A 24,149-nucleotide genomic window follows, 5' to 3' on the forward strand; every position below is an offset into this window, starting at 1 on the left:
TGTGCAGAACCAAGAGTGGTGAGCCTCATAGAGACAGAAAGTAGGATGGGTGGCCTGGGGCCGGGGGCAGGGGAAGGTGGGGGAGTTGTTCCATGGATACAGAGCAAGTTCTGGAGATTGTTTTTTTAAGCACAGAGCAGCCAGTAGTATAAACAGCAGCGCCTTTGTGTGACTCAGGCAAGGGCACCGGTCCTCTGGGCAGACAGAGTGTGTACCAGGCCCAGGGCTTCAGAGCAGAGCGTGAATTGGATTTTAGCTGCCCCAGCCCAGCGCCCTCATGCAGTGTACAACCTGAAATGTCATACAAAGCGGCCTGGAATGGCCTGTCCTCCAAATATCCAGGAACTCTGGCGTAAGCCATCCCACACTTACAGGTCTTGAACCTGACTTTTCCTTGACTATGGAGTTGACAGTGGTATCACTCCCTCCTCTGCTGCTGCTCTCTCTGCTTTCGATTGGAGTTAAGTTGGCCGTTTAGAGCCACATTATCCAAAGCGCTGAACTGGGATCAGCAAAGCTCTGGCACAGAGGAAGGCAGGATGCTGAAATGAGGCAGGCTGCTGGGAACAGAGGGGGCGGGGGGAGGATGAACAAAGTGATCAGGACACTGGGTACCCAGAAACAGAACCCACTTCCAGGACATTTGCTAATGAATGTATGTGACCAACACTTCCTGGGTTCCTAAAAGCATCCTGGACTCTCCACTGCCTCTCCCCAAAATCACATGCAAACCCCCAGATGTCTGCTTTGCCACAACAAGAAGAATATGCCATGCCTTACACGGTTCTTGGTTATGATGCCATAGAAAAGCAGGATAGATATCATACCAGTTAATTTCTTAGTCTTGACAACCATGGCTGTGTAGGATGTTAACATCCGGGAAAGCTGGGTGGAGGGCATCCAGGAGCTCTGTACTGTCTTTATGACTGTTCTGCGAATCTTATTATTATTTCAAAACTATAAGTTGAAGAAAAGAACACAGCTTATGCCTAAATGTTTTGAGTGTCAGGGTGTTCCATTGACTGGGTCTGTACCCACTAGGAGCTTACAGTTTTGTTGATCGCAGGAAAGCACATCTGAAGCCCATCAGCAGGTCATCCGTGGGGAGGTCGATAGGTAGTCAACGGTTGTTGATTAAATACCTACGATGCAGCAGATCTGGAAGGGCACAGGCTCTGGAGATGCAGCAGAGCAGAAGGGCAGAGTCCCTGCCCTCCAGGAGCAAAGGTGCACAGGAGATGGGGAGCACCACGGGTATCAGAGGACCCCATGAAGGAAGCAGCCTTCGTGATAAGTCCTGTGGGACAGACAGATGGGCTTTTAAATGGTATTTGTTCTGTTCCAGTCACCTGTTTGAGAAATAACAGTTCAAACTACTATTTTTGACTTTAAAGTTTTAACTTCAGGGCACCTAGCTGGCTCAGTCAGAAGAGCACGCGACTCTTGATCTCAGCGTTGCGAGTTTGAGCCCCACGTTGCGTGTAGAGATTACCTACACCCAAATAAATAAACAAACTTTATTTATGTTTGAGAGAAACAGAGCGTGAGCAGGAGAGGGGCAGAGAGAGGCAGACACAGAATCCTGAACAGTCTCCAGGCTCTGAGCTGTCAGCACAGAGCCCGACATAGGGCTCAAACCCACGAACTGTGAGATCATGACCTGAGCCGAATCAGAAGCTTAACCGACTGAGCCACCCAGGCGCCCCCTAAAAAAAATAATTTAAAAAAAAATAAAGTTGTAACTTCAGATTTGAATATGGTATCTTACTGGGGTGGCATTGCATTATGACATCTGTGGATGTACTGATGATGTATTTCAGAGTGGGGGCGGGGAATACAAGATACTACATGTTTCTCTCATTAGAGTGGTGTTTCTCACAAACTGTGGATGTGTGTGGGGGTCTTTTTATCTCCTTTCTTGTGTTCTTTTTCAGGTTCAAAGCACTCCTCTCCAGCAAACCAACAAATGACAGCACCTGCATAGAGATCGGTTACGTGAAGTACCCCATCTTTCAGGTGAGCCCCAGTTGTGACCTAGGGCATTGTGCTGGTCATCCACCTGTGGGTTAGCCACTGCAGAGTCCTCAATTCCTTGCACACTGGGCCCCTCCTTACACCCCCTCCGGCTTACCATCCTTTTATCCCTACAGCATTAGTTGAGCACCTACTGGTTGCCTAGCCCTCTGCTGGGACCTGGGGACACAAGGATAAAGGACATTCCTCCCCTGGGGCGTCACAGGATAGAGCGGGTAACTGAGTAATTAGTCACTTACAATATAATGTGGGGAGGTACCGGTAGGGGGCAGGGAGGCGATGTGCTGTGACGACTAGGACCAGGGAAGTTGGAGAAGGTCTCCTATGAGGTGTCAGCTGAAATAGTGAAAGCTTAAGAGAAGCTGGGGAACCCTAGGAAGGCTCGGGGCTTAAAGGGGGTTAGAAGATTCTAGGCAGAGAACAGCAAGGATGAAGTCCCAAAACCATGGTTGAGCCTAATGTGATCAGGAGCCAGTGGACTTTTAACGACTGCACTCCCTCCCTGCTGTCCTCCCACAAGCCAGGGTCAGGGAGCCGACGTGGGTGACCTGGGGGTGGGATCTGTGGAATTCTGAACAGAACGTTGTTTCCTGCGGTTCAGTTCAGGAAGTAGGGCCTTGGGAGGAGTGCAGTAAGAGTGGATAAGATTCAGGCAGGTGTGCCAGGGATTCATGCTCTAAGAGGATTGTTGAGACAACTCAGAGATAATGGGGGGGTGGGGGCGGTGAGGGGTGGAGACAAGGCTGGCCATGACCAGGGCCACGGGTCAGGTTTCCAATCTGCACTTGGAAGGAAAGAGCTGCAGCCCAGGACTAAAATGCTGCATTCTCCTATTTAAAATTGGTGTCTATCACATGACGATGGGCAAAGAACCAACCTTTCTAAGCCTCAGTTTGCTCATCTGGTGGATAGGAGAGGGGAAACTGCAGTGGGAGGCAGGGAACAACATAAGCAAACGGACAAAAGTGGGAAATCATGGGGTGTGTTTGAGGGAAAGTGATTATCAGTCTATTCAGCCGGGTCTTAAGGTATATTGGAGACTGAGAAGACACTGGGACCACTCAGTATGAGCCAAGTGGGAAGAAAGCAGGCCAGATGGTGGCTTTTCCCTGGCCCCTCAGATCCTCCTGTCCAGAGGGCTGCCATGGATGTTCAGAGGAAGCCACCATGCCCTCACACTGGCCGCTAAAGCCTATTGAGGGACCTGCATCTCCACCATTAGAGATGTATTTCTTTGGTTATGTCAAAAGTTCAAATGAAAGAATCCTTCCCAAGTAACTATGGGTAAGACACTCTTCTCTGAGCCTCATTTTCTCCATTTTTAACAAGTTAATATCACCTCTATCTATGTCATGGGTTCTTGAAGAGATTAGCAAGTAGGACAACTTGGCAAATTTTTTGATGTTTATTTATTTTTGAGAGAGAGAGAGAGAGAGAGAGGCAGAGCATGAGCAGAGGTCGGGGACAGAGAGAGGGAGACACAGAATCTGAAGCAGGCTCCAGGCTTTGAGCTGTCAGCACAAAGCCTGCCCGACACAGGGCTTGAACTCACAAACCGCGAGATCATGACCTGAGCTGAAGTCAGACGGCTAACTGACTGAGCCACCCAGGAGCCCCTTAACTTGGCAATTTTTAAGTGGGTTGTTATTTTTCTAACCCATAACTGGTAAACCATCTCCCTACTAAGCACAAGACCCTGTAGGATAGGTTACTATGGACTGAGCATTGGGGAAAGGATTAAAGCAGTTTCCAGGGACAAGGCCAGTCTGGGGGAGCCATCCCATTGGGGTGGGGGTGGCAGAGAGGAGCTGGATCTCCAGTGTGGGACCAGGGAGTTGGCATGCCCCCCCAGACCCAGCCTCTCACCCCAATTCCTCACCACATTTTCTACTGAGAGCAAAGTGGCCACAGCCCTTTCTAGAATGGTGGTGACTTCTGAGTTTGAAATTTTCCATGAAACTGCTGCTTTGTTTTAGGATTAGAGTTGGGAGGGCAGAGAACAAACTTCTGTGGGGCTCCAGCTATGAATGAGGCACTAACCTCTGCTTGCTTGGTTATCTGGATACTTCTTGCCATTTTTAGAGATGAATAAACTGAGGCTCAGAAAACTTAAATGACGTGCCCCAAGTCTTAGTGCTACTTTAGTGACACCAGGATTGGAGCCCAGTCTTCCTGGTGCCAAAGCCTGGATGCTTGGTTCTAGAATACCCTTTCTACGGGGGAACAGTGATAATAACAGTGCCCATTTCTTTTCTTTTCTTTTTTTTTTTTTTTTTCATTTGTTTTGAGAGAGGGAGAGAAAGAGTGAGAGCCGGGAAAGGACAGAGAGAAAGGGAGAGAGAGAGGATCCCAAAGCAGGTTCTACACTGTCAGTCCAGAGCCCAATGCAGGGCTCGAACCCACGAAGCCATGAGATCATGCCCTGAACCAAAACCAAGAGCTGGACGCTTAACCAACTGAGCCACCCAGATGCCCCATAACAGTGCCCATTTCTTGAGCACCAGCTATGTGTCAGGCTCAAAGCTGGTGCTTCTCAGCCTCTGCTGGACACTGGAGTCACCTGGAGAGCTTTGAAAATTCCCAGCACCCAGGCTACCAATCAGAACAGGGGCTGGGGCTCAGGTGTCAGTATTTTGGAGCATCTGCCATTGTCCCAGCATGCAGTCAAGGTGGAGACACAGTGCTCTGCACTAGGGTGGATCTCAAGCTTTAACAGGCACCAGAATCTCCAGGGCAGGGGAGGAAGGGGGTTGCTCGATAAAACACAAAACTTGTTGAAATGCAGATTCCTGGACCCCATCCCCAGAGTCCTAGATTCTGTAGGCCTAGGGTGGGGTCCTAGAATTTATATTTCTTACAAGAGCCCAGGTGGTGCTGATGCTGCTGGTCCAGGGACCCCACTGTGAGAACCACTGCCATACATCATCTCCTTCAGTCCTTCCAGCCGCCCCTCCGGGAAGCTCTTCTCCCACCTACAGCCAGGACACAGACCCAGAGGGAGGAAGGTAGTGGCCCCAGCTCCGGCTACTCATCACAGCCAAGCTGAGGTTCAGACCCGGGCCTGACTGACTTCCAGACCTGATCTCCTAGTTGCCCCCCAACTGCAGGGACTTGGGCCCTCCCACCCCTCTCCCCCGCCCCCCCGCCAAAAAAAAAAAAAAAAAAAATCACCCGGCCCTGAAGAAAGAATCGTAGGCCCATTCGAGTTTGAGTATGAACTAAGTGCTGGAAAATGCATGCCTCCCCAGCTCTCCTGAGTGCTTGTGAAGGGGGCACTTTTGCCATAAAGCCTGGAACTAATTGGGGAGGTTCCTGTAATAAGAACCTTGTAGTAGGCATTCAATAAATGTTTGCTGTGCGGATTCATTGAACGAGAGACCTACGTGGGAAAGCGTGGCCCCAGAGGAATCCAAGGCCTGTAATTGCTTTTGCCTGGGGAAGGTTTCCTGGCCACATTAGCCTGGAGTTACTGTAATGAGTTAGGAAGATTTAGCAGGCCCTGGGGACTTCTCTGTGTGCCTGTCCCTTCCCCATAAAAGAAGAAAAGCCTCATTTGTGGCTTGAAATAGGCCAAGGAGGGCTGAATCCGACCCAGAAGGAGGCTCCCAGGAGCCTGTTCACTCCACTTCCATGCCGACAGAAGAATTTTAGTTAAATGAGACTGCTTTGAGTTTCCTCCCCACAAGACTGTTTAACATCACACACGGGCAAGAGCAGGACGCAGCTGAGGCTACACGTGGAAGTGGGGGCCTCCGTGAGGCCGTGGATGCCATTTAAATCCCGGCTCCGTGCAGGTTGACAGCTGCCAAGGAAAACAACTCCATAAACAGGCCCTTTGGCCTAATAAGGGTTCGTTTTGCCCCCTTTGCAGAAAAGGCTTGTGTTGGCAGAGTCTGACGGCAAGGGACAGCCCAATTTAAATCCCATTAGCCCCAGGATCTGCATCTGCTAAGGAGCAGCATTTTAAGTCAACAGCCCGACCTCTAATGAATGAGCTAATATGATGGAGGCACACTTTGTAAATGGAGAGGCCCCGTATTCGGGGTAGTTATTGTCATGGCTCGTATTGTTGTCATTATCGGTTTGGCCATTGTAAAAGAGAGGCGCTGGGGGGACCCATTGATTTACATAAGGCCAGGATCCCCCCATTCGCTGACATGATACGTTAGATGCCTGTGGCCCATCAGGATGAGGGAGGGGAGGGTAAACGATGCTGTGTTATCATTTCCCAAAGCCTCAGCCACCACCGTCAATGCACCACCATCCCTGTGACGAGGCAGGTGGGCACAGAAGCCCAAAGTCAGTCCGCGGGAGACTCAAACACGAAAGAGGAGGTGAGGCGAGGGCTCGTGTTCCTGTTTAAAGTGCGCTTGCTGAGTGCAGGCACGAGAATGCAGAGAAGGACAAGACATAGACGGTCCCATCAAGCTCTCGCGGGAAGTAACACTGCAGTTGTGGATGATGTGTGCCCAACCAGGGGTTACAGCTAGGACATCTGAGAAGGCTCCACACATGTGACCACTGAGATCCCAAAAGAGGGGGCCCAGTTCAACAGGTGGAGAAGAAGGGAAGGGCATCCAAGCAGAGGGAACAGCATGGGCAAAAGTGCGGGACTGAAAGAGAAGTGGTAGGTTCTGTTAGAGGCAAGTGGGTGGGAGTGATCAGAGTATAAAAGGCAGATGTTGTCCAGATTAGGATGAGAGAAGGTTTGGTTGACAGAGGAGATCTGAAAAAGTAAATTGATTCGTAGCAGCAGTATTCATAACAGCCAAGCAGTGGAACCCATCCAATGTCCCTCAGCTGATGAACGGATACACAAAACATGATACATTGTTCAGCAATAAAGAATGTAGGAGAGAGAAGTGACAGCAAGAATGAACCTTGAAAATATTACGCTAAGTGTCATCAGCCAGACACAAAAGAGCACGTGTTGTGTGATTCCAGTGATAGGAAATGTCCGGAATGCGCGAATCCATCGTGGTTGTCAGGACAGGCCCAGGAGGAAATGAGACTGGTTGGTAATGCGTACGGGGTTTCTCCTGGGCGTGTTAGAAATGTTCTAAAATTAGATAGTGGTGATGGTTGCACGACATTGTGAATATACTAAAAACCACTGAACTGTATGCTTTAAGTTGATGCGTTTGCATTATGTAAAATAGACCTCAATAAAGCTGTAAATATATATTTTTTTTAAATGATGACTTAAACACTCGTGCAAAAGGTAGATTGAGATCAGTCACAAAGGGCCTCGAATGGCCTGAATAAAAACGTGGCAGTGCACAGCAGAGCACTACCGGAGAAAGATTTTTCCACCTCAGAGAACACTGAAGAACTAACATGTATTCAGTTCTTGCCATGTGCCAGGCCCCTGCTAGGCCTGTTACATATAATTTAACCCTCTTCAGAACCCCATGAGGTAGGTAATGTTATCCCCACTTTGCAGATGATGCAACTGAGGCACAGAGAACCTAACTCAATTCAGGTCCCTCAGATCTTAAGCGGCAGGGCTGCTCAGAAGCTGAGGGAGCCCACGTGCAGGGTCCTTGCTCTTAACCACTGCCGTATGTTGGTCACAGACCACTGGAGCCTGAAGGGACTGTGGAGGACAGCCCAGCCCCAGCGCCTCATTTTACAAGTGTCCAAAGATGGGACGTAACCAGTCTATAGATGTTTCCGGCACAACTGCCGTGGGGTGAGGCAAGTATAGTCCATGTGTCATAAGGCAGAAGACAGTGGTGAAGAGCATGTTCACCACCTAAAATTAAAGCTTTGGGGCGCCTGGGTGGCTCAGTCGGTTAAGCATCCGACATCAGCTCCGGTCATGATCTCATGGTTCGTGGGTTCAAGCCCCACGTCGGGCTCCTTGCTGACAGCTTGGAGCCTGGAGCCTGCTTCGGATCCTGTTTCTGTCTCTCTCTCTCTCTCTCTGTCTCTCTCTCTCTCTCTCTCTCTCTCTCTCTGCTCCTCCCCCGCTCGGGCTCTGTTTCTCTCTAAAATAAACATTTTAAAAAAATAAAAATTTTTTTAAAATATTAAAAGAAAAAATTAATGGCTTCATGGGAGGTAGTGACAGCCAGTTCTACACATCTGGGGCCTCATTCTAAAGGGACACCAATTTGCAAAGCTCTGGGACTTTGCACACCATTCAGGCCTCCTTAATACATGAACAAAGAACAGCCTGGCTCAGACTGTTCACATCATCAGTGAAACATTGAAACTGTGGACCCCTAATGGCTTCATCCTGGGTCTTGTCAAGCTGTAATGAGGAGCAGGTGGTCCCATGGGAGCCCAGAGTCATCCCCTGGGACTTAAGTAAGAATCCTGTCAAACTGGGCCATGCTTCCATGCCAACCTATGCGACCCCTAGCATAGGTTCCTTAAACTGCCTGTTTGGGGGCAGCCTGATGGCATGGGAGGTGGAAAGACAAGCCGCGACTGCCATCTTTAGATGGAGAACAGAGAATTATTCAGAATTGTTTAATGTGATACCGGGGATGCACTTGGAACCCAGCAGAATCACAAGGAGACAAATGTCAGCATGCCATAAGGAAAAACATCCAGCCGGGAGAAGCATCCTAAGTGGAACTTCTCCTACAAGGCAGTGATCAAGCGGGAATGGCCACGCTGGGGACAGGTGTCCTAGAGGGACCGATAGACTGCCTGGCTGTGAGCTGACGGTGTCTGTGTGCTGACACTGACTGATGCTTTGCTCGCTGTGTCCTTTCTTCCAGCTGGTTATGCAGTATCTCTACTACGGTGGCCCAGAGTCACTTCTCATTAAAAACAACGAGATAATGGAGGTAAGGAAACTGTTGTGTCATCGGGTCGGTGGCTCCTCTGTAAACTCAGGTCACTGGCAGGTGTTGGCGGTGGCTGGGGGGGACCTGGGTTGGGTTTTCACTTGGGTGCAGGGTTTGGGGTCCTGCCTCCCAAGGGTTTTGCATCAGAGCCCCTTCCGGAAGGCCAGGGTGCTCAGTGCACTTGCAATAGGAGCTCCGTGAAATCCACTTTTAATTGGCTTTGGGGTGGGGGGCAGGGGGGGCAGGTAAAGGAAGTTGCCTGCGGAGGCGGAGGCTAACTCTAGGTACAACTAGGGCTCAGATACCATCATCAGGAGCTACCCTTGTGACTTCTGTCATTGGAAAACATTCCCCAAATCACAGTGCGTCTGTTGATACGGAAGCCAGGAGCATCCCAACCAGCTGAGGATGACCATCCCCCCTTCCTGAGTCTCCTTGGCTGTCCCCCATCTGCTGTCTACCTCACCGTTAAGCCTGTCTCCCCTCCCTAATCCAGGGGCCTTGTTTCTGCTCCCTTCTGCCCAAAGCCAAGAGTCCCTGCTCTTTCCTAAACCTGGACCCCTTGTTGGTTTTCCTATTCAAAACTGGAAGCTTTGAACCGGAAGCCAAGATTACTCCGATAATCCTGAGCAAAGGAGCCAGGATCCATTCAGGTGTCTGTGGAGTCCAGGGTGCCTGGCTGATTAGAGATGTCAGAGCACTATCAGTCATTCAAAAGATGACCCCACACAGGGGTTAAAACATGGAGTCAGAACCAAACTTGGTTTAAATCCAGGCTCTGTCCCTTCTGAGCTGTGTGATCTTGGACATGTTAGTTAACCTCTCTCAGCCTCAGTTTCCTTCCCTGGAAATGGGAATAATTGTCTGTCTCATTGGATTTTTAAGATTGTAAGAGTTCCTATGTTCAATAAGGTGCTTATCCTTCCCATCATACTCTGAGAACCCTTCCATCGTCATCCCCACCCTCCCACCCACAGTTCCTCTCTTGCCTCTCTGGACCACTCCTTTGACACTTCTCTACCTCAGGACCAAGCTACCATCTGAGAACTCAGGCTCTTCTGTAACATTTATTTTTATTTTAAAATCAAAATAACGAACATACATGTAAGTCATGTAAATAATACAGAAGAGCTGGTCACAAAAAGCAGCTCACCCAGGCCCCCTCATCCCCCGTGCCCCCATCCTTTCCCCAAAGGCAATCCCTCTGAACACTTAGGGCCAAGCTACAGCAGTAATGCAAAGGGACAGAGATCTCTGCCCTCATGGACTGAAGGCGACAGGCATGACATCATGTCTGGGGAGAGAAGGGCTCTAAGGAAAACTAAGACAGGGTAAGGAAGGCAGACAGTGATGAAGGGAGATGACCTGAGGCGGGGTGGTCTGGGAGGCTTCTCTGAGGGGACATTTGTGTGGACACCTGGATGAACAGAGGGAGTGAGCTGCGCCGAAATCCATCTTGCTGACTAATGGTGTTCACCCATATTTCTGGACGTAACAACTTCAGGCATTTTTGCTCGACCCCCTGCTAGAATAGATATGAATCTGGTTCACTTCAAACCCCTCTCCTCTGCCATCTTCCCCCGCAACAGAGTTCGATCACTCTATCTTAGTGGCTATTGTTTCCTTTGGGCTTTAAAATGACATTACCAATGCCTATATTCCCAGCCCTTCACCTTGGGACACTTCTGCGGAAGATAAGGATTTTTCCCATGATTGTCATCCCTTTATTTCCACCTCCCAGCCACTAACGGGCTCTTTTTATGGTTTTTAGCTTCTGTCTGCTGCTAAATTTTTCCAGCTGGAGGCTTTGCAGCGACACTGTGAGATTATCTGCGCAAAGAGCATCAATACCGACAACTGTGTGGATATTTACAACCACGCCAAGGTAATCAGTCCCACTCTGGCTGCCCTGAGCATGCGCCGTGTACTGAAATGGGTCAGGCTTTTCCTTCACAGACATGGAGTCAAGGCAGAGAGCTGGTGCTGACCCGCTTGCTCCAGGCTGAGCCACCCCTGCATTCCTCCCACCATCAGCCTCCTGCTCTAGAAAAGATGCCTTTCCTTTTATGTCACCCCTCCCAAATACAACAAGAGCAGGAACTCAGAAGTTCCCAAAGCAAAGTTGTTCTCAGACCATGCTTCTCAAATGTTAATGTGAACATGAATCATATTGCAGACCCTGACTCAGCAGGTCCAGGGTGGGCCCTGCATTCTGCATTTCTAACAAGCCCCCAGGTGAAGCCTCTGCTGCTAGTCTAAGCCACACCTTGAGTAGCAAGTGGTTGTCGAAGAGTGTTCTCCAGTCCAGAAGCATCAGCATCTTTAGGGAACGTGTTAGAAATGTATATTCTAGGGCCCCATTCCAGACCTACTCTGAATCAAAAACTCTGGGGGAGAGACCCGCCGCCTATGGCTTCGCAAGCCGTCCAGGTGATTCTGATGCATGCTCAAGGGCGAGAATCACTGTTCTAGAACTCTGTTCCTGGTGCTGGCTGTGCAGTAGAATCATCTGGGCACTCACTTAAAATCCCTATGCTTGGGACCTATCACAGACCAATTAAACTCACCTCTGGTGGTAGAGCCCGGGGAAAGGTGTTTTCCAGAGCTTCCCGAGTGATTTCCAGTGTGACCAAGGTTGAGAACAGATTACCAGCCCTGGAGACCCCCAAGGAATTCTCCTGGTCAGGTAGACTAATCAGAATCACCTGGGGAGAGTCCTGAATGTGTTTAGCCCCCCACCCACAATGGTCTCTGCAGTGGAACCCAGGAATCTGTATTTTTAACAAGCTCCCTAGGCTACTGTTATGACTTCAGTCCTAAAGCCAGTAATGACTCCAATTTTTGGGAACCACTGACCTCATCTCATCCAATCCATTTCGCATGTAGGGATACTGGAACTGAGAGAAGTCAAATAATTTGTCCAGGTGCCATTTTATTTTTGTTTCATGTGCTCAGGATGGGCAGATTAGCATTTGCTAGGAAGAAACAGTGAAATGAGTTGAGATCAGGAATTTAGAACAAAAAAGTCTTCTTTTGAGTAAGTGGAGCTCAAGAGACATCTCCCACACCCGCTGCTTTGTAGAGTGACAACTGACGTGCATTACACTCTCATTGCCCATCCTGAAAACTCAGGTTGCATTTGAGATGTTGTTTTCTGTCTTATGCCAACATCCAACGAGCCCTTTTAGTGTTCAGGCGCCTGTGCTAAGATCCGTATTACACCTACTTTTTCTTAAAAATAATTTATTGTCAAGTTACCTAAAATACAGTGTAGTCTTGGCCTCAGGAGTAGATTCCTGTCATTCATCACTTACATACAACACCCAGTGTACATCCCAACAAGTACCCTCCTCAATGCCCCTCACCCATTTTCCCTGCCCCTCCCAATCCCCCACCCCCATCAACCCTCAGTTTGTTGTTCTCTGTATTTAAGAACCTTTTATGGTTTGCCTCCTTCCCTTCCCCTATGGTCTTCTGTTAAGTTTCTCAAATTCTACATATGAGTGAAAACCTATGACATCTGTCTTTTTCTGACTGAATTATTTCACTTAGCATAACAACTTCAGTTCCATCCACCTTGTTGAAAATGGCAAGATTTCATTCTTTTTCATCACTGAGTAACATTTCATTTTATATATATACCACATCTTCTTTATCCATTCATCAGTTGATGGACATTTGAGCTCCTTCCATAATTTGGCTATTGTTGATAGCGCTGCTATAAACATTGGGGTACATGTGCCACTACAAATCAGCACTCCTGTATCCTTTGGATAAATTCCTAGTAGTGCTATTGCTAGGTCATAGGGTAGATCTATTTTTAATTTTTTGAGGAACCTCCACACTGTTTTCCAGAGTGGTTGCACCAGTTTACATTCCCATCAACAGTGCAAGAGGGTTCCCCTTTCTCCACATCCTTGGCAACATCTTTCCTGAGTTGTTAATTTTAGCCACCCTGACCGGTATGGTTTTGATTTGTATCTTCCTGATGATGAGTAGTGTTGAGCATCTTTTCATGTCTGTTGGCCATCTGGATGTCTTCTTTGGAAAAGTGTCTATTCATATCTTCTGCCCATTTCTTCACTGGATTATTTGTTTTTTGGGTGTTGAGTTTGGCAAGTTCTTTATAGATTTTGGATACTAACCCTTTATCTGATATGTTGTTTGCAAATATCTTCTCCCGTTCCATCAGTTGCCTTTTAGTTTTGCTGATTGTTTCCCTTGCTGTGCAGAAGTGTTTTATTTTGATGAGGTCCCAGTAGTTCATTTTTGCTTTTATTTCCCTTGCCTCCAGAGATGTGTTGAGTAAGAAGTTGCTGCGGCCGAGGTTAAAGAGGTTGTTGCCTGTTTTCTCCTCTAGGATTTTGATGGTTTCCTGCCTCACATTTAGGTCTTTCATCCATTTTGAATTTATTTTTGTGTATTACACCTTCTTTTTTAGTGCTCACTACAACCTTTTTAAGTAAATGCTATCATTAGTCTCATATCATAATAAGAAAACTGAGGCACAGAGAGGGGAAGGAACTTGCTTAAGGTCACACAGCTACTATGGAGATTTGTGTGTGTGTGTGGTAAAATGCACGTAACATGAAATTTACCATTTTAACCATTTCTAAGCACACCATTCAGCAGCATAAGCCCATTCACATTGTTGTAAAATCATCATCACCATCTATCTCCAGAACTTTCTATCTTCCCAAACTGAAACTTTGGGAACCATTTCCCTTCCCCTCAGGCCCTGGAAACCACCACTCACTTTCTGTCTCTATGAACTTGACTACTCTAGGGACCTTATATAAATTGAATCGTACAGTATTTTTCCTTTGTGACTGGCTTATTTCAGGTAGCACGGTGCCCTCAGGGTTCATCCACACTGTAGCATGCGTCGGAATTTCGTTTCTTTTTAAGACTGAATAATATCTCATTGTCTGGAGAGACCACATCGTGTCCATCAGTGGACACTTAGGGTGGTTTCCACCCTTTGGCTACTGTGAATAATGTTGCTGTGAACACAGGACAAATATCTGTTCAAGTCTCTGCTTTTAGTTCTTTGGGGTTTGGGGTATATACCCAGATGGGAAAACCTAGATTTGTCTTACTCCAAAGCACAGGCTCTTAACCTTGCTCTCTGGCCTAATAAATGGTTGAAATATTTGCAATAATCATTGATACACAGAAGAGATCTTCTCATTGGTCATCAGTAAATCAAAACCTACACACTACTTACTACACACACACACACACACACACACACACACACACACACACACTCTAGGTGCTTTGGTTAAATGAGGGTTTTACCAAAATCTGGTCTCTCAGGACACAGCACATTTTTTTTTTTTAATCTTTAAACTGAGTACTCTGCAGAAAAGCATCCAGAGACTGCTCTGTACCCAAGAAGAGAGCCTGATTATGAATCTTGTGGTCCTTCCCCCTCTCCTGGCCACAGACACTCCAATTGTCCTGTGAACCCAGCATCCACAAGTGGCTTTGCCATGGCCTGTCATGTTGTCAGCAATCCATTTTAACCACTTCAGGCTTCTCGGCAGGCAGCTTCCGTAGCTATTGTATTTAATACTGCAGCCTGATGCAAGAGGAGCCCAGGTTGGGAATACATTAGTGCTATGGGCTTTGAATACCTATGGCAGGGAACTGCCCCTTCTGTTTATGTAACTTTGCAGCCAGAGCTCTGCCTTTTACAGACACGAGACTCTGCCTCGGTCTCCCAGGCCACATCCTGGTGTGTTTCCAATGCAAAAGTCTGCCTTTCGTGACATTTGCATAGAAAACAAGGCAAAGCCAGCCAGCCCTGCCCTTTCCCCGTTCTGTATGCTGTTGCCCCTGTGCTACAGATACTGCAACACCACTAACGAGCACATGCATGTGGATTCTATTTCTGGCAGATTGTACTGCACATCGAGGCGAGTTTAGTAAAAACGGAAAAAAAAACCCAACTCTTGGTTCAGAACTCCAGGAAACACAGGAGTTTACATGCTAATAACAGTGTCCCAAATGTCAACAAGACCTTGGCAATATTACCTCTATACTACATCTAACTGTTTGAGACAGCTGTGGAATTTTATACAGATGAGAAGTCCATCCCATAAATGCATGGCTTAACCATCTTTTTTTTTTTTTTCCTGGTAAATCTGTCCCAAATTATTCAGTCGTAAAAAGGGGGCCTTGAAGCTTCTGATGGCCCTTTAAACCTGAGAAAAAGAAGAGGCTGGTTCATCAAATTGAATCTAAGCTAATGCAGTAAGCCCAACCATGCACTGTGCTAGAAAGAACACAGGTTTGCAAAACCTAGGGATTCATTCATTAGTGTTTATTGAGCACCCACTATTTACCAGGAACTGTATTCATCAGAATATAATAAAAAATTAGTAAGACATGAGCTCTGCTCTTGCAAAAATTACAGTCTAGGACAGGGGCCAGCAAACGTTTTCTGTGGAGGGCCAGGTAATATTTTCACACAGGCCATATGGTTGCCATAGTAATGCAAAAGCAGCCATACATGATGCATAAATGATGGGTGTGGTTTTGTTCTAATAAAACTTTATTCACAAAAACAGGTAGTGGGCCAGATTTTGCCCACAGGCCTGTAGTTTGTCAATCGTTGGCGTAGGAGATGAGAGTTCCCACCCCAGTTCTGTCAGTCATTATTTGCGTGGAGGTAGGCAAGGGTCTGATGTATAGTCACCACTGAATAAATATCACCAAATATAAATGTAAGTATTTATTGTGCTTGTTGTTCTCCACTTACACTAACTTGTGATGAGTGACATTTATATACAAAGCAAGTGGCCAGGTGTGGTCAAGGGGAGTGCTCTCTGTGTCCACAGAATCAAAGATAGGCGATTCTGAGCCTCAGTTTCCCCACCTGTACGATGAGGGCTTGTACTCTGTGACTCTAATGTCAGGGTTCATGTTGAAAGAATGAAAGCAATCCTAAGATCTCTCCCAACTTCAGGGTACTGTGCAGCTATGGGAACCCTGGGTGGTAACAAGCCCTCTTGCCTGATAAACCTCACCACGTCTTCTAAGTTTCTCAGAGACTGCCTAATTACCTGGTGTGTCTGCACTGAAGAGCATGGTACCCTCTGAGTCACGCCATTCATTCTGTGGCTGAGGAAACTGAAGCACAGAAAAGTGATTTGACGTACCCAAGGTTGCACGTGGTTTTTATACATACAGTTGCCATTGGCTCAATGAATGGTGTCAGTGAGTTCGTGGCCACAAGCTTGGTCCGTTAGCTGGGCTAGGTTCCATAGACACAGTCAGTTCCCTTTTTCCCAGCCTGGCCACCTACTTTGTGCATGAGGGTCACTGGATACCAGTTGGTGAGAAGGAGAGCGATAAATAGTTTACATTTATAATGACAACTAATATTGAGTGAGTGCTGACTCCCAATTGACCATTGTTCTGTCACTCCATGCATTATCTCATTTTAATCGCAACAACAGACTGTTGAGTAGGTATTATCATCAACCCCATTTTATGGATAGGAGTTTGGAGGCAAAGAGAGATTGTATAAATTGCCCAACAGCCAATAGCTTAGTGGTAAATCTGGGGCAGGGAGGGGGGCAGGGCAGGATCCCAGAAGCCAGAAGCCCATCCCTTAACTACATTCCTAACCTATCTCTCCTAAGTGTGACAAACGGCAGAATCATGGTCTGGGATGCAGGTGTCATAATTCTTATTTTGAAATGATGCACCTAAAGCCGGAGGCCAAGTGGCCCAGTCCTGGTCACATATTGAGGGAGGTGGATGAGCCCCAACTCAAACCCAGGTGTTTCAGCTCGTTCCACCATAGCCCTGTTAGCACTGCCTCATTATCATTTCCCATCTAACAATTAAGTGCATCTCTGTTTTTTTTTAATTTTTTTTTTTTAACATTTATTTATTTTTGAGACAGACCTTGAACGGGGGAGGGTCAGAGAGAGAGGGAGACACAGAATCTGAAACAGGCTCCAGGCTCTGAGCGGTCAGCACAGAGCCCGACGCAGGGCTTGAACTCACGGACCGCGAGATCATGACCTGAGCTGAAGTCAAGAGTCAGACACTTAACCAACAGAGCCACCCAGGTGTTCCACATCTCTTGTTTAAAGGACAGGATAGTTCAGAAGGATGATTCAGCATTTGGATAATTTAAATAAATCAACATTTAAATAAACCAGTGGGATGTTATCTCAAGGAGCACTTAAGAACTTCTGAGCTTCCAGTTCATTGCCATAGAGGGACTTTGGAAACTGTAGAAAAGATCTGAAGACAGCCAGCCCACATATCTGCGTTTACTTCTGTGCTTCGAACGTGAGTTCCTCCACCACGCACACATGAGGCTGAATACCTGGCCTCTGATTAATGGTGTCAGAATGAGGGCAGTGTCTTAATGGTTAAGCACACAGCCTTAAGGATTCAGTTCCTGGTTCTGCCCTTGACACGCTGTGTGACTTTTTGTAACCTACACTCTTGTCTGTTCCCTCATCTGTAAATTGGAGGTGGTAATCTGCCTTCCTTCAGGGAAGTTGAAGATTAAAGGAGATGATGTACTTGAAGTGCCTACCAAGGTGCCTGGCACATTGTAAGCCCCCAGTAAATGTTCACTGTTAGTTCATTACTCCGAGAGTTAACTGCTCACTCATACATTCAACAAACAACTTACCAAGTGTCTGCCATCTGTCAAGCCCTCTGCTTGGGCTTATGAAGGTGAGCTAGGTCAACGTAATCCCTTCCTTATCGGCTCAGTCTGTGAGGAACCCCATCTCTAGATCAGTGTCTCAGCCTCAACACTGCCAGCTTGAGCCACAGGATTCTCTGCTGCAGAGTCTGTCCTGTGCATCGTGGCATGTTAGCATCCCTGGCTTCCACCCATTAGATGCCAGTAGTACACACATCACCGCCACCACCCAGTCGTGACAATCAGATCCTCTCCACACTTTTCCAAACGTCCCCTGGGCAAAAAACCCCTGGTTGAGAACCACTGCTCTAAATACAGAGAATTGGTAGTCAGTGCCCACTCGGGGTTGCTGTGACAGTCAAACAGGTTAACAATACTCCAAGAGCATAGAGCTGTGTCTGCAACTCCATTCATGTCCCAGTTGTCTACAGCCACAACAAAGAACCGTAGAACCCAGGGGATAAAACAGTAAACCCTTCTTCGGCACATGAGTCGACGGGACAGCTGGAAGTTTCTTCTGGTCTCCATGGGCCTTGCTTCTGACATCAGCTGTCTGGTCAGCTGTGCTTGGCTTTGTTGACCGTGGCTGGACCCTGTCACTCTCTCTTCTCAGTTTCATGGAGCCGCTAACCCTCCAAGCAGGCTCACCAGGGCTTTTGCTCCCGTTACAGAGGCAGGTTTCTGAGCAAGAGTGCAGAAGCACAGACATGGCCACTTGAAGGTAGCTCAGAATCAGCAACTGTGGCTTCTGCCGTGTTCTGTTGGCCTGAGCAAGTCACAAGGCCAAGCAGTGAAGAAATGGACTCCAACCCTCTCATGAGAGAAGTTGCCAAGTCTTGTCCCATGAGGGTGAATACAGCAAAGGCTAGAGAATCGGGGCCATTTTTATAGTCAATCTGCCTTAATAGGTGTTCACCATTATTAGCTGTGCAGGCAGCCAGGTGCATTTCAGAAACATAACCGTCTCCTGCTTCCTCTTGCCCTCCACAGTTTCTTGGAGTCACAGAGCTTTCCGTGTATTGCGAAGGCTACTTTCTCAAAAACATGATGGTCCTCATCGAAAACGAAGCGTTCAAGCAGCTCCTCTATGACAAAAATGGTGAAGGGACGGGCCAGGATGTGCTCCAGGACTTACAGAGGACGTTGGCCATCAGGATTCAGTCAATCCACTTGTCATCCTCCAAAGGTTCTGTTGTATGAAACGTCCAGCGCAGGGAACAGTCCCCTGGGGACTTTCCAGTTCTGCTGCTGCACTGGCTTCACACAAACACATACAAAGTTCACCTGGCATCTGTTTTTGGCTAGGCCAAGGAGCTGCCTCTCCTGCCCGAGCTTTTCTTGAATAAGCAATTCCAGCTCCTGTGTGTTCCTATTGAGAAACAAAGGACATTCCACTGGTCTGCAGATCAGATCTGCAGTGGGGTCCAGGGCTTGAAGGTCAACATGGGACAGCCAAGCCACCCCCATCCGAAAGCACCCCTGGGGCCCTTGGACGCCCGTTGCCGGGACCACTGTTAAATGGATGAATTGAGGAGTAAAGGTCATTCGGGTTGCAGGTGGACAGTTGGAGAACTGAACTGTTCCGACCCCAGAGAGTGTTGTGCTCACATCAAGGACCTTAGTAGCTACAGCTCAGCGAGAGTCAACCGTGGTAGCAAATTGGTGAGACTGTTACCAATAATGAAGAAATAATTTGGCAAATTTTTAGGGGTGGGAACTTTTTAAAATGTTCATAAAAAAAAAAACAAAACAAAAACAGGGCAGCCTTGTAGTTTAAAAACCTATTTCTAAAAGCGCAACAGTTCATTTTCAATTGAATCGTGTTTAGGGATCTGTGTTTTGAGTTTTGGTTTTTTTAAAAAAAAAAAAAACAGTAAGTCGCAGGTCTATACCGTATAAACATGCATCTGACAAGATACTGCTGATATTCTATACAAAGTGAAATAATAATCTTGCCTTAGTGATCATGGTTACACAAAAGAGGTGCACTGCCAATAATTATCTCTAACTCAATAGCTGAAAACAACTTGCATGCTAATTGTGATTTCGGGGTGACAGTAAAACAGCCCCACGTAACAAACATGCATCTGCATGGGCCCGAGCCAGTGAAACATTATGTTTGTGCTTCATTTTTGCCAAGGTAAAAATGTTTCATCACTTCTTGCTAAAAATCCATTCGGTGAAACTGTAACATATTCCTTTCCTTTAACAATGATTCTGGGATGCTTTAGCAGACATGTGTTCATAGATGATGCTGATCAGGGGCGGGAGGGGCGCGCACGTCCAAGAATTTACTATGAATCCCAAAGTTTTCTCTGTACTCTCAAAAGATGTTAATAGTTTGCTACTAGCCAGAGAATATGACTATGTTAGATTATTTTTAAAGATGAAATATGTATGATAGGAAGGATTCTTTCTGTATTCTGAGAATGTACAGTATAGGGTTATCTCTGATGAAAGTTCCTATCGACAGGGTTCCGTTTTCTCTGCCATATATTATAAGCAAAAGAGATTGGTGAAGTGCCACAATATTCCAAATAGTTTTTCAGTTGCTGCCTTTTTCTCTTGTCCTTTCCTTGGAAACCTAGATAGAAACGAGAATGACTTTTGCCCTTTGGGGTTGGCAAAGTTTCTTTGGTAACCCTATTTCCTAGCATGCCTTTGGGAAGTTGTGCACAGACCCCAGATTCTAAAAGAGCTGCTGTCATGCTCCCTGAGCCACTGTTCACAGGACTGAGGCCAGGTTACATGGGTGTGATCCCTGGAGCAGCTCCTGGGCCACATCTGCCTCCAACATCGGCTCTCACGTGATTTGGATACATGAGGCCTCTCTTCAACTTGGTCATTTGCAAACCACCGCAGGCCCTACAATCAAATGAAGAAGGGAGAAAAAAAAGAAAGGAAAAAAAACTGCCTGCAGAGGAGTCCAAGTTACAGATACACACAGCACGTGCGTGAGTCTCTGCTGCCTCCTGCCTCCTCTGTGTCCTCAGAAATGCTGTGTGATGTTCCCTTCACCACGACTGACTTCCCCCTGTGAATGTCTAGTGCTAGTTTGGGGCCTCTGGGCTTCGATTTGTACAGCGGCCAGTCCTGACGGGCTTCTGTTCTAGTTTGGTGTGCTTTCTCTGTCATTAAATGATTTTCCCAAGCCGTGCATCCTGTGTATGGTACGAGTGAGCTCTTTACCCAACAGGGGGAGCCTGAGAACTTCGTTCAGTTAAAAGATTGGAAAAGGTGGCCGTGCAGAAAAAGTCGAGGAAAATGGAGATACAAGGTAAAAAAGGTAGGGGCCGCCACCTGTCCACTCCGTCAACCAGGGGTTGGCTGTGCAGGCTCGAGTCCCCTGGGTCTGCATATACCTCCGGGTGCCACCCTTGGAGGACTTGACAGGTGCCACTTTGCCTAATTCAGAGAGCTAATTCGCCTGCAGAGAGTGGAGTTCTGGCTGCCATTTGTGTGCCACGAGGAAGCTTTGTGGAGGTGGGAAGATGGGAGAAAAACGAGTTCTGCCCACATGGTTTGGCTCCCATCAAGGGCCAGCATGACATGCTTCTGGATGGTGGCGGCATTCTGGGGTGGGGGTCAGAGCAGGGCAAGCGGCTCTCCCCTTGGGTATTGTCATCACTGAGCTCAAACCAAGTCCCCACCTGATCCACTCTGGCTCCTCACCCAGCCTGGGCCCAGCTCAGGTCTGGGTGGAGATGAATCCCCCTGGATCATCCACAAGGACTACGGGAAGCTGGGGCGGGGAGACCTGGGCCAGTGAGGCCCGGTAGACAACTGACATCACGAGCCCCTCCCCAGAATGCCCAGCCCTGCTTAGCAGCCAAGTTCCATTTCTTCTTTAAGAAACAACCAAAGCATCCATGTGCCAGGGGCCAGAACTCTGAGGCCGGGAGAACAGAAGGTCGATTTATTTTTATGCATCCTGTGTAGCCTCAGGGTGAGTACACCATTTGATTTATTCCTTTTGCAAAGATAAAGCGTATGCTGCCACGTTTGTCTTTTACTTGTCGATGGGCAGCGTTGTCATTTGGTCTTCAGTGAAGCCTGTCGCATCTGAGGCCCTTAGCATCTTGGGGGGAGACAGGATGAGTCCTGTGGGAGACAGGAGCCAGCCACAAAGCTCCTTCTACTGCTTCCATTACAATGAGGAACTGGAAGGAGGGTGGTCGAGCAGCCGCTTGAATAAACACAAGGGCCTCGACTTGGCTTCTGCCCCCAATGCGCACACGTGTAATTCATTTTCTCTGTACTGTATTTAAATGTCACCCATGCACCCAAAATGGGGGAACAAGGTGGGAGCGCCCATCATAGGAGGCAGAAGCTGGAAGACAGCGTAGGCACACCTCAGGGTCCAGTTAGAGGAAGGGCTTCTAAGATCTCCGCCCCTGAGAGTCTGTAGTTCTGGGATTCTGTTTCTCCTGCTCACGTTGTTTGTTCCTGTGAAGCCCGAGGCAAAAAGCGTTACTCCAGCCGGGCGTCGTCTCATCCAGGGTTGTGTTATCAAGGCTCTGTGGCTGAGCAGTGTTTCACTGACCTCAGGCAGCGTGCGCTGGCAGGATGGATAATCGGGTCAGCGTCCCAGACAGCAGTTTGAGAAAAACTTTTATTTCACCAGCCCTGGGTTCCCTGTCTTCTTCAAATTCAGCGCTCGCTCCCTCCTCCCCTCGCCTTGCCAGTCGCTAGCTTGAGTCCCAGGTGGACAGGCACGGAAGTATCTGCTTCCCACCACTTCTCACTCCCTTCCGACCAGCCCTACCAGACACCCTTTCCAAGACCGTTTCCTGGGCTTCCTGGCGTGAGGGTTCAAGTCAGGGAGATGCTCACCACTGCCAGGCTTCAGGCTCCGATGCAAGTCTGGAAACTTTTCACATAACGAAGCCAGTACAGCCCCTGACTGGAACCGAGATATTGGATGAGTCACTCCATCTAGTTTTTGTTCTTCTCTTTTGAAAAATTGGTTTCAGGGCACCTGGCTGGCTCAGTCAGTTAAGCGTTAAGCATCCAACTCTTACTTTCGGCTCAGGTCATGATCTCACAGTTCATGAGTTCGAGCCCCATGTCGGGCTCAGTACTGAGCGTGGATTCTGCTTGGGATTCTCTCTCCTTCTCTCTCTACCCCTCCACCCACATTTCTTTCTCTAAAATATTTAAAAAAGGGTCATTGGAAAGATGAAGCGAGACAGTTTGCACAGGTCCTACACAGTTAGTAGCAGAGAAAGTAATTCCCAAACTTCTAAAACTAAGCAGAGGGAAGGAGAAACTGATGATTCACACAAGGAAGGGAAGGATAACAATTTTGCCCTTTGTTTCTAGAACTCTCTACTGTAGCCATTCTGCAGCAACCCACAGAGGTGTGTGATCTCTAGGGTTGTACTACTTATTCCAGGGGATATGGAGAAATTCCCCCCAAAACAGCTCGATTGCAATCCTACTTCCTAGCATGGTGCCTCACACAAAGTGAGTGATCAAGAAATGTTTAAGTCAATGGAAGCCAAGTTCAATTTGATTTCTTTCATATAAGCACTATAAATATTTCACACAAAATATTTTCATGTAAACACTAAATGTTAGTACTAAAAATACTTTCATGTTATTACTATATTTGTTAAATATTAGGGTTGTGGGGATTCGCTCTCCTCAAACTCCTCATCTACTCAGAAACGTGAGACTCACATTTCTGTGACTCATATGGCATAAGTCCAAGGCTGTCCCACAAATGACCAAGCAGCGACAGACCCACTGGCCCAACTCTCAGTCCAAGGCTGGGGACCCTGGCTCTTTGAAGAGAAGGTAGGTAGCCACAAATCCCCAAAGGAAACCAATACCGAATGTCAACTCCAGAAAAATCTGGGGTCGCTGTCCTCATCAAACCAGCAGCCAGCCCACATCCTTTCCTGCCACTTGAGTGTGTGGACACTCCTCTCCTACCCTTCCACCCAGAAATCCCCCTGGTGAAACTTCATCCTCCCAACCTGGCCAATGCCTTGAATAAAGCAGCAGGTGCCTTCGGACAGGACCATTGGGAAGCTGGTACGATGCCTATTTTTTCACCCCCTTTAAAAATAACCCCGCAGATTTTAAACTTCCTGCTTGGTAGGAAAAAATAGAATTTGTACTCAGCAATCACGTTGCACATTAGTTCCCATTACTGATGAGGCAGTGGGATAACAAGTGCCCTATGAAAGGACGTGCCTCCAAGTTTAGCTCCAAAAATGAAAAGACAATCTGTCTGCGTGAATAGGCAATTAAAAGAGATGCCCTGATGCCGTTGATGCGTTCTTTGGATGTTGCTGTTCAGAGTTAACCTCGGATGAGTTCTGAATTTTAATGCCACCTCGAACCTCTGGGATGAAGAGTTGCCGGGGGAGAGGGGGGTGGTGGTATGAAGGGGCTCTGCACTGGGCAGCAGATACTGCCCTTGGTCCTGTTGCTGCCGTTGGCTACTTGGTGACCTTGGACAGGCCTCTTCTCCACTCTGCACCTGTCTCTTCAACTCTAAATGAAAGTCTTTCCGAGCTGATGTTCTGTGAGCCTAGACTGGACATGTCACACTCTTCTTGCTACGCTCACGTATCAGAACCTTGTGGTAACACCATTTAGGGTGATAAAACATTCCAGATGGCATC

General features: G+C 47.6%; 1 protein-coding gene across 4 annotated transcripts in view; it reads left to right on the forward strand.

The window, feature by feature from the left end:
• Positions 1 to 20,671, forward strand: part of ABTB3 (ankyrin repeat and BTB domain containing 3) — a 315,532-nt gene extending 294,861 nt beyond the window's left edge. For all 4 annotated transcript variants that reach the window (XM_078449506.2, XM_078449507.2, XM_078449508.2 and 1 more), the window contains 4 exons: positions 1,935 to 2,016; positions 8,766 to 8,834; positions 10,606 to 10,719; positions 18,505 to 20,671. In XM_078449506.2, coding sequence (XP_078305632.1) covers positions 1,935 to 2,016; positions 8,766 to 8,834; positions 10,606 to 10,719; positions 18,505 to 18,714 — 475 coding nt within the window. In that variant the 3' untranslated portion in view covers positions 18,715 to 20,671. The remainder of the gene's footprint in view (positions 1 to 1,934; positions 2,017 to 8,765; positions 8,835 to 10,605; positions 10,720 to 18,504) is intronic.
• The last annotated feature ends 3,478 nt before the right edge of the window (positions 20,672 to 24,149 follow it).

The sequence above is a fragment of the Panthera onca genome, chromosome B4, assembly GCF_046562875.1.
Source record: "Panthera onca isolate mPanOnc1 chromosome B4, mPanOnc1 haplotype 2, whole genome shotgun sequence".
Classification (NCBI taxonomy): domain Eukaryota; kingdom Metazoa; phylum Chordata; class Mammalia; order Carnivora; family Felidae; genus Panthera; species Panthera onca.